This window comes from Musa acuminata, chromosome BXJ1-9 (assembly GCF_036884655.1).
Source record: "Musa acuminata AAA Group cultivar baxijiao chromosome BXJ1-9, Cavendish_Baxijiao_AAA, whole genome shotgun sequence".
NCBI classification, from domain to species: Eukaryota; Viridiplantae; Streptophyta; class Magnoliopsida; order Zingiberales; family Musaceae; genus Musa; species Musa acuminata.
The window spans coordinates 48492838-48507674 of NC_088335.1; the positions used below are offsets into that span (position 1 = coordinate 48492838).

Below are 14837 nucleotides of genomic sequence, written 5' to 3' on the forward strand. Positions count from 1 at the left end.
TTTGCTATAGATGGATCTTCAATCTGTTGACTGGGTCTCGGATTCGGGCAGAGTAGAGTGATAGCGTGATGACATTACTTGACGTTACTTGTTGGGCTAATTGAGGTAGGAGTAGGGTGATAGCTTGCATCATGCCCGTTAGTGTTTGTGCCTATTGGGTGAGGTTCAGAAATACCTCGGTAGGGACAAGTAGATGGCTTGAGGTTATTCCTGGAAGCGAAAGGCTTGGGTTATTGCATAGATGCTAGTAGAATGCTAGCGCTTATGTTGAAGTGGATGCATCCACGTGGGAGAGGGATGATAGCTGCTCCTCTCGAGTAAAAGTACTATGGGACGGAGACAGGGCCTTCTCGCTAGAGCATTCGTTAGGAGGATCGACGAGCGTACATTCCTACGACATCAGATCCTTCTTCTAGCACCAAAATACTGAGAAAAATTGGCGTCGACATCTAAGTCAACCCGACATGATCCAAACTCGAAGGCACATGAGTGTCCGAGGTGGAAGCACCAAGATCGATGTCGAAAAATTTTTTTCGATCCAATCCCTTTGACGCTCAAGTTAGTCACCGAAAACTTATTGTATATGATTTTTTTTTTTTGGAAAAGAGCTCCGTAATGTGTCGTGTCAGGGATTAACTTTTATACATGATCTTTTCGGGGACAACTTGTAATTGCTCCAACACCCGCCTCTTGACGTTTTGTCCATGTGGGTAACAAGGGAAGATAGCTCCGAACGACCTACCTTAGACTTTTGTCCATACGGTAGACGAGCGAAAGTTGACCTAGATTTTTTTCTTTTTATGATAATTTTCATGTAGTGATTATATATTGGATGATAATTGACCGTTAATATATTTCTTATAAACATATAACAAATATTTAATAATATATAATTTTATAATGAAACCATTATGAAGCCCAGTCATAAATCATAAAGAATAAGCTAACAAAACCAAAAACTGCCATGTTATGGTATACGTGTGCAGCTCAACTTTGATTCTTAAAAGAAAGATCATAAAGAAAAAAAAAACCTAATCCAATGACCTCATTCATGCTGATTCCATCCAGTACTCGATCCTCAGGTTAAACGTGTCAAGGGGCTTGATCAAGGCCGTTCTTTTCGGTAAATGCTCGATCCAAAGCAAACAAGTAAGTCTCCGAGATGCGAGTAAGATCTTTGATTAGGAGTCCCAACTGTTCTAAGCAGAACTCAAGCCGTAGGTGAAGATCCCTAACCGAAGGTGCTTCCTTACACGAACACAACCGAAGGAGATTTATATATGTGAAACTGATGAAGGCATTGAGCCGACTGGTAGAAGAGCAGCAGCCTCACCATTCTTCAACTCGACTTCATCATCCATTATTCCACAGATTACAGTTGACTGACAATAAGGTTTACATGCGTGACGGACAGAAACAAAACCATGGCGAAACCCAAAAAAAGGACTTTGATCATCTACTAGCCAGCGTGCACATGGACGCCTATAGCAATCACCAGGATGGTCAAGATGACGAAGAAGATGATGCTGTGGACCAGAATCGCGATTCCGCTGGTGTACATGTTGCCGAACTCGATCACCCTCGTTCTCGCTGGTAGCTGAAACAACAGCCCCGGTGAGAGGAGGATGAAGAGGATGACGGCCACGATCACAGGCCCCCAGTCGGCAGACATGTCTCTCGCCTGTTGCTACAGCTTGTGTTTCCTTCTTCAAGCAAGAGGGAATGGAGATGATGATGATGAAGAGAGACACAGAGAAAGCTGCAATACTTAAGCGGTAAGAAAGCTTAAAGCGAACCAAAGCAGGAGAGGGATGGGAAAAGAGATGGGAACGCTGCTTTAGGGTTCGTGGAATGCAAGCTTTGCACTGATTCATTTGGTTATTGGCCGCTTTAGGATTCTTTTCTTGAGAGACGACAGGCAATGGATGTGGAGATGACAGTGCCGAAAAGCCAAGTCGAGCCTCGTTGATGCATGAAGACTGCCTTTCTTACACTGTAGGCAAAGTTGGGAAATGTGATTCCTTGCTTTTTTTCCTTTTCTTTAATACCTGAAACAGATAATTATACGTACTGACATGAAATGATAGTTTGATTTTAATTAAAATTAAATCGATTGAGTGATTCGCATAAAATCTATAATTATGTTATATCTGAAATATAAAAATAACTTATATGTCAAAATTGAAATCAAGTATATAGATCTAATTATTACGATGCGTACCTTTTGATCAAGTATATAGATCTAATTATTACGATGCGTATCTTTTGATATCATCTCTTCAGAGATCTCGTTTGATCTGTTAAACACCGTCTTTGATCCAAGATACAGGACCCTCTTCTCTTCCCATTCTCTCGTCTGTACGTAATGTATGTACGTAAACTTAATCTATTAGCTAAAATATCTGAACCTAATTAGTTATTATATTATATATCTTATTCAATTATAAAAAGATCACATAATCTAACAATTCGTTCATTCCAAATCGAATCTGAATAATTTGATGATTATTTTTTTAGTTTAAAAAATATTTTTATTTTAAAATATATATATATATATATATATTATTTTAAATCATTTTAATTAAAAAATAGAAAAACATAATTGTCGGTCGGTGCAGTCGACGTCAGCGAGTGCGGTGGTCACAAGGAGGCGCCTCCGCGCTTGCCACCACGTGCTGCCTAGGCTCACCACGTGTTCTTTCTGGAGTGATCTCCTGATTCATGTCCTGAGTCGTGGACTGTGAGATCTACGCCGTGCATCTCAACCATCCGATAATTCTAATAAAAAATAAATATTACAACAGGTTCATCCATAAGGACTTCCAATTTAAGATCAAGTACGCACATAGACGAGTTCTTTATGATAGCAGTTCATCAACAGGACTATATACCCAATTGCAACGACAGCATTAATAGCACAAGAAATAGGAGCGTTCGCTAGTGACATACAACAACACCCCACTCGAACTCGAACTGGAACACGAACTCTTGTCATCATGCAAGCCATCCTCCTGGCACGTAGTTACTCACGCTTGGGCCAGCAGCTGCAGCCGCTGCAGCAGCTGCAATGGCCATTTGATCTGGATGATACCTGGAGAAGAAAGAAACAGATCATGGCCTTAGCCCACCATCTTGCATGCATGTTTCACACCACAGATCGATGCGCACAAGTGGAGGAGGTACCCGATTTGGAGAGTAGGTTCACAGTCTATGGGTTGGAAGAAGCCGTCACCCTGTGGTTGAGGTTGCTGGCGGCCGTAGGTGTTGGGATCCCACAGTTGCTGCTGGTTGGCTTGGTTGCTCTCCTCCAACTGCCAAGTGTCATCACATGCAAACCATGGCAAAGATTTCTCGATGTGGCTAAGTTTGGACGGAAGTAAGAGAACTACTTACTCTTCTCTTCAGGGCTTTATTTGCTTCGCACAGCATTTGCTCCTGTCAACAGACAGAGCAGTGTTAGATGGAAAGATACAGGTCTGGATGGTGCTCACAGGCAATTCATTTTGTTGTGCAGGTGATGATACCCGTCTTTGGAGATCCGTCAGCTGATCGAGCATGTACTGAGTCTGTTGGAAGAGACGAGTTCACAGTTCAGAGATGATGTTTTTGGCATCCGAACAAGTAGTTAACGGATGATCTATCGATTAGCAACAAGCTGAGTGGCCATAAAAAGTGAACTTGTAAGAATGAGCATTACCCGTGTTGATCTTATTTGTCTTAATGATGCATCAAGTTGGCGCTCAAGTTGCTCGAGCTCTTTGATGTTGAGGGGCCCCAGATCTTCACCTAGCAGATTTCTACAACCCAAAACAATTACTCCATTAACGTCTTTCAGCATTCCAGTAAAAGCTGTGTTTCTAATGTGCGAAGAAGAACAGTAAGATGTCACCTTTGTGATCTCTGCAAGGCTTCGACACGGGCCTTCAGCTTCAAGTATTCTTGCTGACTACTCTGATTTTTGCCAAAACAAGATGTAAGAAGAATGTCAATCATTTTAATACTGACTACCCTGACTTTGCCAAAACAAGATGTAAGAATGTCAATCCTATTCGATAGAGATGGATATTGTAACCATCAAACTCAATGCAGATCAATTACATGGTAGGTAGCCACTAAACTTCAATCAATCATGTGGTCATTTGTACCGAGGCCTTTGATGGTTTCATCTGTTCTCTTTTATTGCCAATTACATGCCTGAGCGCCTCGCTAATCTCCCAGACGGTGCGGTTCAAATAGGCGTCGCCTGGGCGCTCGCCCGAGCCCAGGCACTAGGCGCTTCGGGCGAGCGCATGGGTTAACCAAGGCGACCGAACCAGGATTTTAGCTCTGGTTCAGTCTTGGTTCGGTCTCCGATGGTTAGTTGGTTCAATCGAACCAACTAAAACTGCTATAAGTGACAATCGAACCCTAACCCACTCCGCTGCTGCTCCCGATCCCACTGCTCGCCGCTATCGCTGCTCGCAAATGCTGCCGCTGTCGTCGCTCGCCATTGTCACCGCTCGCAAACGCTGCCGCTATCGCCGCTCGCGCCTCCGGCCGCTCCCGCTCCTACTGTCACTGCTCGCCACTGTCGCTACTCGCAAACGCTGCCGCTGTCGTCGCTCGTGCCTCCCGCCGCTCGCCGCTCTTGCTCCTGCTCCTGCTACTCGTAGTTGTTGCTGTCGTTGTCGCTGCTCGCTGCTGTCGCTGTCTCCGCTCACCGCTGTCACTGCCTCCTTACACTCCACTGTCGTTGCCGCTTCCTCTTTTCTCAGTCAATAGGCTCAACACCCCCTTACACTTCCTTCTTCTCCTTCTGTTAACAGTATACGGTATACTGTATACTGGTAATATTATTAGGTTTATTTGAAATTATTAATTTTCAATACTGTTAATATATTTTCTTAATTTAATAATATATTTTAATTTAAAATTTTAAATAATTATATTTATTAATTAATATTATATATTTTTTATATTTTAGCGTCTCACTTCGCTCGGACAAACGCCTGGGCGAGCATCTAGCGCCTCGGGCGTTTTTGGACCTTGACGTCTTTTGGTACCTAGTGTTTTTTAAATCACTGATGGCCAAATTTTACAAGATTGGATGTTCAAAGGATGATGACCTTTGAACTTGAGTCAGAAAGTATTTTGAAGTTCCTCCAGTTTTTTGAGATTCGAGAACCGAATAATGTAGCTTGAAAACAATAAAAGATAGTAGAAACTTAATCAGGTTTTGCACACTACATATTTTGATTCTCTATAATAACATCTCCAGGCAAACAATAAATTAGAGAGGATGTCATTCATACTCTAAAACTTCAGGAGAAGCCATCAGTGGAACTGGAAAAGTATACCAACAATGGTAATCAAAAGAAACAATCCTTACATGAACTCAGAACAAACTATTGTTTTAGGGTGATTATTGTCTAGAAACTCCCACATTCACTTATCCATTTACCAGCTTCTCTTGACTTATAGGGTGACCAATTGTATTTACTAGCATGTTTCTCCAGACAACATAAATGGGACAAGACCAAAGAAGTGATCAAAAAAAATAATTTTGCTAAATTTTAAGAAAAAGAAGGTATTTCAAGGTACAAGTTTTTCGATTATGTAAGATCTAGAGAGAATCAATATAAACACCTTTATCTTTATAAGCAAAGAGGTCGGACCACTGAAGATAAATAGTGAGAAACATCCAGACTACTAATTGAAGTTCATCAACTGCAACCAAGCTGCCGATGTAATGTAAAAAAGCAGCCAGATATTTATGCAAAAATTAACTGATCTTGAAGGCGTAACGAAAGACGAATTTATTCCTGAAGGAATTTTTATTTACTTTCCTTGAAATGGCTCTAGCTTCTTATTTCATAAAAGACACCCATGAGACAATACCTAAAATTTTATTTTGGGTGATATGAAATTTCTTACGAAATATCCACCACATATTATGTATAAAGCTTTTCATGCTCACACCAGTCACATAATAAACATGTATTCTAACCTAACCATATGATAACTATGAAAGACAAAATCACAAAGTTATGTTTCAATTTTAAAAAGACAGCAATATTATAAGATTTTTCTTGTATAGAGCCCTTGAAAACTCATAGTTGCATACATGGCCCACGACTAAAGTGGCAGCACTAGAAACCATTATTTAGAGCCAGAAAAATGAGTTGTTTACTTATATCATAAACCTTTCTAATTATGTGCACAATTGTACATACATTTGATAAATGTAACATTATACAGTCAAAGCTTATATGACTTAAAAAGAAAGATAAGTAATAAACTGCAGGTCTTGAAATTTCGATTAAACAAGCTACAAAAAATCACCTTTATGCTTGTATTTTCATATATTTTTTTTCTCCCGTAGATGTTAATTCCTCAGATTTTCTAGGTTCAATAATCACGTCAACTAAGATTGCTTAGAGGTCGGGGCAAAGTGCTTCCTTGTCTTTGCCAAGATCTACTATTGCAAATAACTATTTTCAATTACACAGAAAACACGAAAGTGCAATATATTTACACAACTACTACAAACAGTTATTATGAAACTTGTATGTCTCTTTAACTTGTGTTACATTTAGGCAATATTGCTCCTTCGTAACCTTGTGGAAGTCATATGTAAATAACTATAATATGGAATCAGTGGTCTTTTGCATCAAAATTATCTGGATATTAATGCAAAAGATTTCAATCACACAATTGTTCATATGATGGAGGGTGTCAAGATTTTAATGTTCAAAAGGTCAGTTGCGCTATGGACAGTGATCATTGCATATATTTGAGGGCAAAATATCAAATTTAGCGAATATCAAGTATTCAAGTAAACTAGGAACACTTTACTAATGAAACATCAAGCTTTAACAGCTTAATAAAAGATACTATATATAATTATAAGAATAGTGCAATAATGAATTTTAAAAAAAAGAGGAGGACAAGAAATAGGCTGCAAATCATACAATATTTATTGAAAATTTCATGTTTGCATGGTATAAAGCAAATGTAATTTAATTGAAAAGGAAATATGTACTCTCTAAAAGATGAAATATTACATGTTACTTTCAAATTCAGTCACCATGACATGGTAAACAAAGTTCCAAGATTAAACAATCAAATAACATAAAGTAAATTGAAAATATAAACTTTCATTCATACTCTGGAATGTAACATTTTCGAGAAGCAACAATCCTGATTCTTCTTTTACCCTATTTATTCAATGTTTAGTATCATGAAAACGATAGGCATAATCAGATGGAACAAAGTTTCTACCACGTGCCAAGACAGTGAGTTTTTGTTACAGAACTGTCATCTTGTTAACTTCAAAATCAAGATATGAACCCTTGGTATGGTTTTGAAAGGAAAAGAAATCTCTTTAAAATTGTGATCAGAAAATTTGCTACCATCCAACAACTTATGCTTGGAATCTGAAATGTTTGCATGTATCTTTGTATGATATAATATTGTAATAAACCCCCAACTTATCCAAATAAACCAAAACAGCCCTATGTAGTTAGTCACTTATGCTAATGTTGTAAGAAAAAGTGTCATGCTGATAAAACTTTGACAATATATCACAAGGTACTCGTTTTTGTCACTCACTCTTTATAAAAAAATTATTATAATAAAATTTAGATATTCTATTTTTTAATAAATTTCACTTAAAGGTGAATAATATATTAATCCTTCATCAGTTTTCCATACTTGTTGTGACTTAATTGCATCATACATCAAATATTCATTTTTTAAAAAGGAATAGGATTAAAGAAATTTTCCTTTAAACTCTATTTATGGGAATAATTGATGACATATGTAAGGTTTCTTACATGGACTGTTCCTAGTCTTTCATATTGGTCATTCTTAGCTAGATTTCTGAGAATGGACATCACCTGACAAGAATCAAGCTAAACCATCTCATCACATATCTTCTTTTATTATATTTATTTATATATGTGTGTGTGTGTGTGAGTGTGTGTGTGTGATATATGGGTAAGAAAGGACTTTTAGCATGTACACTTTTTCTAATTTTCTTGAGTACATCTTCTTTTATCAATCATATTCCTACCAATATGGTTTGTTTAATCCCAATCCCGAGGAAAATCTTGATCTTTAATATACAAATCTCGATTAAAAGAGTACATATTGATAGTACTAGTAGTGAGATGTGATGGGGCATTCTTGATATTTGATTAAGTGAAGGCTAAGTGGAGACAGGTGCTGGTGATGAATGAATAGTTGGCTAAGTTCCTCCTGACTGCATATTATCTCGAAGAGGATTAGATTTCCAGAGATCCAAACATATAGTGCAATATAGTTCTTAGCTAAAAAGACTGATCAATATCTCATGGTTGAAATAGACAATAAGCCTTTGATCAAGATATTGAAGGAGGAGGCTTCTCCATGTCTGTCTTGTGAATGTATTTCCAAACTTATTATTATTATGTGAAAAATTTATAAGGATAGAGTTTTCTCAGGTATATAGACAAGGAAATAAATGTAAGCACTGGTTGGCCCCTTACATAATATCATCTAGGTTAGATCAATTGTGAAATGCTAATTGGCCACCTGATCTATATGTATTGTTACGCTCTGGATGAGCATAGTCAAAGTTGTACTAGTACTTTTTAGAGTAATTTTATTTTATTTTTTGGGAAAAAAAAGACTATGATCAAAAGAACAATTTAGACATTTAATGAGTTTCTAGCCTACTTTATTAGACTGATTTAAATTGAACGTTTGGTTGCAACAATAAAATAATTAAGGGGTAAAAGTCATGCTCTTATTCCTATGAAGTATTACAATAAAGAAAATGGTTAGCTAGTTACAAGTTAATTTACCAAAATGTATTTTCTGGACGTACTTCTGTAACAAGTTTACAGTTCCATTAGCATTGTCTCCCACTTTTAATTTCTCTCCTCCAATACCACAACATTGTTTAAACTTTATCAAACTCTTAAAACATAATTCTTTAATACTTGCTATCATCCTAAAATTTTGCAGTAATTTTTGGCATCAATATGTAACACCACTCTCTCACTAAAAAACATTATAGAATATGCTTTGGCTTTTGGCTTCATTATGGCATTCTAATTGACTAAGATTATGGAATAGGTTACTCTATATTAGAGCAGACACTTATTTGCATCATAGGTAGATAAATTGCACATGTTAGCATTACAGATATTTTTATTTATGTGACTAAGTAACTCAAAACTTAAACACAGAATATAAGAAATTAAAAGGGGCACCATGAAATCATTGTTGTTTTTCTTGCGCACATACTGGGAAAAATCATAGTATTTTGAAGTAAATTACGACTATAATACAATGTCATCAGGCACACCCCTTTCTTGGGATTTCCATGCTACAAACTTATTTGTGCATTGTGAATCATCTATAGCTATTATAATCTCTGGAGTCTTATTTGCTTTCATTTCATTAAATAAGCATAAACTGACAAGATAAATAGTTAAAGAACTTAGAAAACTAACTACACGCAATCGTGCAAACGATACCAATTATTAAGCTAAAAAGACAAGCATATAGGTATTTGCAGGAACCTCTATTCTAACGGTTCAATGTAGAGCATGAAATACATTAAAATTCCACACAATTTCCTCAACATGTAGTGTTTCTTACAAGTGACTTACTTTGACCTCTCAACAATCTTGTACACCTATGTAATTTTAATGATGCTATCAATGTGGAGATATTATAATTTTCCTACTATGATACATTTCAAGAGAATTACACATAGTAACTTATATTCACATCCAACCTTTCAAGAAAACATTGATGAATAATATTGTTGATGTCATTACTATGGAGTTAAGCCTACATATCAAAGTTCCTTATTTTACTTTCCCATGTTCAAAGCAGCCACTAATGATACCATTGGCATCATGACAAATAAGTCTAAATGTTGAATTGCTTAAGCATCACATAACCGCTACACAATTATCATCGATTTTTTTAATTGATGGCATATAAACCAAATTACATGTCATTCATTTCCTTTTAGAGAATAAGACTAAGCTAATATTTAGTGCAAGAAGCCTGGTCAAAGGATCTATTTACCTGAGTCTCTCTTGATATGACATTTGTCTCCGGTGCCCCATAATTGCATTTTTGGTACCTCTCCAGTGTTTTCAACATACTATTATTAAATTAGGATAAAAAAATTGGTCAAACTTTAAATATGCATTGTGTATTATAGAAAAAAAAAAAGGTACAGTATCATAATCAAAAGGAAAATTTGGAGATTAAGAAGATTACAGTTGGCCAACATCTGCTAGGCAATAACAAAAGTATTGTCATCAACATGGTTTGGAACAAAGATTAGTCCCTTTTTACAATAAATATGCAAAATGTTTCCTGATAAGAGTCCACCATTTACTCTCAAGTCATCAATCGTCATTTATTTTCTTCCATTCAGACAATTTTCCTTATAAAGATTAATATATCTTTACAGCTTTGTGGGTGCTGTTGTTTTTGTTGAAAGATAAATATACGTTAATTCCTCTTTGTCGCTCTGAAATTAAGATCCTGATGTCAAATTATATGCTCGTCATGAAGAATTACAAGAATCTCACTACAAATAGATTCACAAAACTGCTCATTTATAAAGCAAGAATTAACTTCAAAGAACTGATGAAAATCATAGATAGCGAAACTTGGAAATTGCCTCGTTGTTAGATGTTTCTCATCTTTAATCTTCATTTATTTAATTCTCTTCAGTATGCAGCAGCTTATGGCATTTAAATAATGATCAAGTCCATGAATTTTAGATGGAATATTCATAAATGGACAACTCAATCTAGTCACTCAATAACTTGAGGAAATACATTTCTCTTCAAGCCCATCGATTTCATTTAGTACTTTACTACAATATAATTTGTTTAATTGTTCTGCAATTGTCACAGCTTTTCGAGGGCATCAGAAACTATAAGCCTAATAACCTCACCTGCCACTGAATTAGTCCTACAACAGTTTGACATAGAAGATATAAGTAACTTCAATAAAGTTTTGTAAATTGAAATCAACATTATCAAAATAAAAAGAGACTACCAGAAGAATCACATAGGAACACCACAACAAGACTCCAGAGTGTTGTGGGTCTCACTTGTGTGATGGAATGTGACTTGCAAATCAAGAAGATGTGGAATGTGTGTAGTATCTGACATCTCCAACAAAGTTGTTTTGTTCTTGTCGAGAAACTTTTGTTTGATTTTTATTGAGCATGATTTTTTTCAAAATTGAGACAACCCTTTCTATGAATTACTGTTTCTAAATAAATTATATATTTGTTACCAAATCAAATGCTTCAACTTTGGAAATTTTATTGCAAGCTAACGTACGTGGGTTACTTGTATTCCCTCACAATGAAAATAACAGTAGATGTTGCATAAATAGTGGTCAAATCATAAAAGAAGTGTTTGCAGGAAAACCATGGAAACAACTTGAAAGCTCACGCTTGTACCAAATGGTTATATCCACGTAAAAATCCCCTTCTTCAGACACTGAAATCTAGACAATGAAGGACCTTTCTGCAAGATCTAAAGGGTTTCAAGAAAACAAAAGGAATGGCATGGTTACGAGGAACCTCTGAAACGAAAGGACCAAAAGACAAGACTGGTGACAGACGAGACGGTTTCTTACAGGGAGAGCTAAAACCCTAAGTTCTTCGGAAGAATGACAACTGTGATGGTACTTTAGCTCTGCTGTATGAATCATGCAGTCACATGTACAAAATGAGATCGATTTGAGCATATCTGTACCCTGAATTAATGCCTTCTACCGATCTTTAACCACGACAAACTTTAATCTTCATCAGAACAAAATGAAATCGTCACAAACCTAAAACTTCAAAGAAATATAGACGAAGATAATCCAGAGGTGTTTGGTAGACATTTCTCTTAGACCACAGAAAGACCGACCAAAGAAGCAATAGATTCGTGTGAGATAATTCTTGCAAAGAGTGAATAGGCAAAAGTATATAGGAAGAAGTAAATATCATCGACAACATCTTGAATTCTACTTTCCAAGCCGACTCCAGATGTCGAGAGCCGGTGCAACGCAAGGGGAAAAGAAGCTTAGATTTCCGTGTATGATCATGAAGGCTTAAATGATCCGATCATTAGCCAGGGTAAATAAAAAGAGAAGGAATGAAATAGTTTTCTCGTCATAGAGATGCAGAGAGAGATCGTAAGGAAAACAGAAGAAAGCTAATATTTGTTTGCTTCCTCATCAAAATTTTTTTTTTAAGGGATTAATCCTTCTCCATGACATCAAACTACTAACAAAACATCCAGATCTTTTACGAGAACGAAATCCCGGAAGCAGTCTAACGAAATCAGAAAACAAATCCGCTATGCATGATTTTGTGCTATTTGACCCTCAGATCCGATCAAATTCCCATTATTTTCACGAAACCGGAAACCTATCAGAAGGATCCAAGCTTGGAAAGAGCCCAAACCGGAAACCCATCGTAGCAAGCAAAAGAAAGCACCGATCGAGCGAAAAGAAGACATTTTTTCCCAGCACCTTTCTCCCGGCCACGCACCTGGAGCTGCTGCAGAACTCGAAGAGCTTCCCGCGGTTGGAGAAGATGATGAGGGCGACCTCGGCGTCGCAGAGCACCGACAGCTCGTAGGCCTTCTTAAGCAGCCCGTTCCTGCGCTTCGCGAAGGTCACTTGCCTGTTGATCTTGTTCTCGATCCGCTTCAGCTCCACTCTCCCCCTCCCCATCTCCTCTTCCTCCTCCAACAGCCACCCCAAAGAAACGTACCAGATCGAAAAGAAGAAGAAGAAGAAGAAGAAGGAAGGATGAAAGAGAGAGCTTTCGGACTGGAGAAGGGAAGGAGAAGAAGCCAAAACCCATTTGCCATTTATAGGCAAAACGGAAGGGGAGGGAGACGTCCATTAACCCTAACATCTCATCACCCTTTTAACCTCCGGAAACTCCCATACTCGTAGGTTTCCGCATATCAATCTCTTGCGGACACGAGATCTGCGGTTGAGATGAGCCTAATGGAAAATTGGACGGCGGATGATGGATGCTTATAGTGATATTATGCGGATAGTTGTAGAGAGGTAAGCAGAAGCTTAACAGCGAGCGGAAGACTGACTTGGAGAGGTGGCGGTGACAGTGGAATTCAAGGAGTGGGTCCCGTGGGAGTGGGTACGTGTCGAGAAGAGACACGTGCCGGAGGGAAAGACAGGGACACATCATGTGACACGAAAACCTTGGACGTGGGAGGAGGGAAGCGTGTGATTGGCCGGCAGGAAGACTTGGGAATTAGGTAGGTCTTGTAATGATTTGAATATACTTGATATTTTATATTTGGCTGTCAAATATATAAATAAAATAAAATAAAATAAAATTATTTCTTTACCACCTAATATTATAAAAACAATCTCCTGAGGGCCTCTTGCACTGTATGTATACTCTTTGGATGTGTATTATTATATTGGATTCTATTATTATCGATTTTGATTGTTGATTTAGTATGTCAAGTCTAGTCCGATGTGACACATCTTCAAAAAAAAAAAAATTTTGATTGTCAAAATCAAATAAGATTCTTCCCTTCAAATGTGAAAAATCATAATATGGACTTCACAATACATGATATTTTTAAAAAACTAATAATATGATGGATAGGTCTCCCAAGAACCCCTGAAGTTAGGATCAAATAATATTTTTTTCTTAGGTAAATTTTTTTATGCGATTGATCTAGATGCATATGGTTTACAAAATTAGTGAGAGGGCGAGCATGCCAGATGAAATGACTCAAACGGTTAATTTGATATTAAAAAATAATATTTTATGTGTAAGAGAATGGTTAATTATACTAGAGACTCTTTTATATAGTCCTACGGTTAGAGAATATTTATTATTTGAGGTATTTAGATAATATGTTCCTTTATATAGTTCTATTTAGTTTGAGTGGTTTGGGATTTCATGGCACAATCAAAATACGTATTATCAACTTTCATAATAATTATTATGAAGACCTTGTCAATTTATTATAAGCACCTGAGCTCGAGTCCCGCCTTCGTCACTTACCTTTGTAAATAATTTTCTGTAATTTCCCGCTGTGTTCATACTTGATATACTTATAATGTGTAGCTTAGATAGACCAATGCATGTAATTGGCCTTTTAATCGATGCAAAGAAGATGTATGGTGATGTGTGATGTTGCTTGTTCTCTAAGATGATGAGAAAATTAGATCTCTCAACAAATGTTAACTCAATTATATGATAGCTGCCAACTAGTCATGAATGGCAATGCAAGTGTGTGTCACACGTCATGATCGACAAATATTCTCAAGCATTCTTTAATCCACTTAGATGTTTCCACCATCACTTATGCATCTTAAGGCTACATATGGAAATACAAGGAAGAGTAAAGATTCTAATGGCAGAAGAAGAGCAAACTAAGTGCTTGGAAACCTTACATAAATTGGAGATAAAATGAGCTAAATGATGCTTTACTTTTGATAGGTTTAGTCTTAGGAATCAATCCATAGTGCATACAAAGTCAAAAGTAACTTCACTTTTACCTCCATAAGAAGTATCTCAAAGGAGAAGGGAAGGTCCACATGGATATAAATATCCTTGAGCTTGCACTGTTTGAAATCTCTGCCTATTTGTAGTTCCCTCATTGTTTATGTGGAGGATGAAGATTGCATGACTAGGTCATTTTAGCTGAAAGCTAGGTCACAAGGAAGCTAAATGAAGAATGATGAGTCATGTGTAGTCTTAGCTAGCTGACTTAGCACTCCCACAAAGAAATTAGAAAGCCTTTGCTCTCCTTATGATTTCCAAATTTGTCTCCAAGTGTTGCATC

General features: G+C 37.0%; 2 protein-coding genes across 2 annotated transcripts; both read right to left on the bottom strand.

Moving 5' to 3' along the window:
* Window positions 1-1254: 1254 nt before the first annotated feature.
* Window positions 1255-1973, bottom strand: LOC103999354 (uncharacterized). The gene has a single exon (XM_009421095.3). It carries the CDS (start codon window positions 1670-1672, stop codon window positions 1460-1462), a length of 213 nt encoding a protein of 70 aa, XP_009419370.1. The 5' UTR covers window positions 1673-1973; the 3' UTR covers window positions 1255-1459.
* Window positions 1974-2793: 820 nt separating this feature from the next.
* On the bottom strand, window positions 2794-12842 carry LOC103999355 (agamous-like MADS-box protein MADS4). Its single transcript, XM_009421096.3, has 8 exons — window positions 12551-12842; window positions 10066-10144; window positions 3890-3951; window positions 3698-3797; window positions 3525-3566; window positions 3394-3435; window positions 3184-3311; window positions 2794-3091 (listed from the first exon to the last, which is right to left on the bottom strand). Exons 1-8 carry the CDS (start codon window positions 12733-12735, stop codon window positions 2995-2997), a joined length of 735 nt encoding a protein of 244 aa, XP_009419371.2. The 5' UTR covers window positions 12736-12842; the 3' UTR covers window positions 2794-2994.
* Window positions 12843-14837: the final 1995 nt, after the last annotated feature.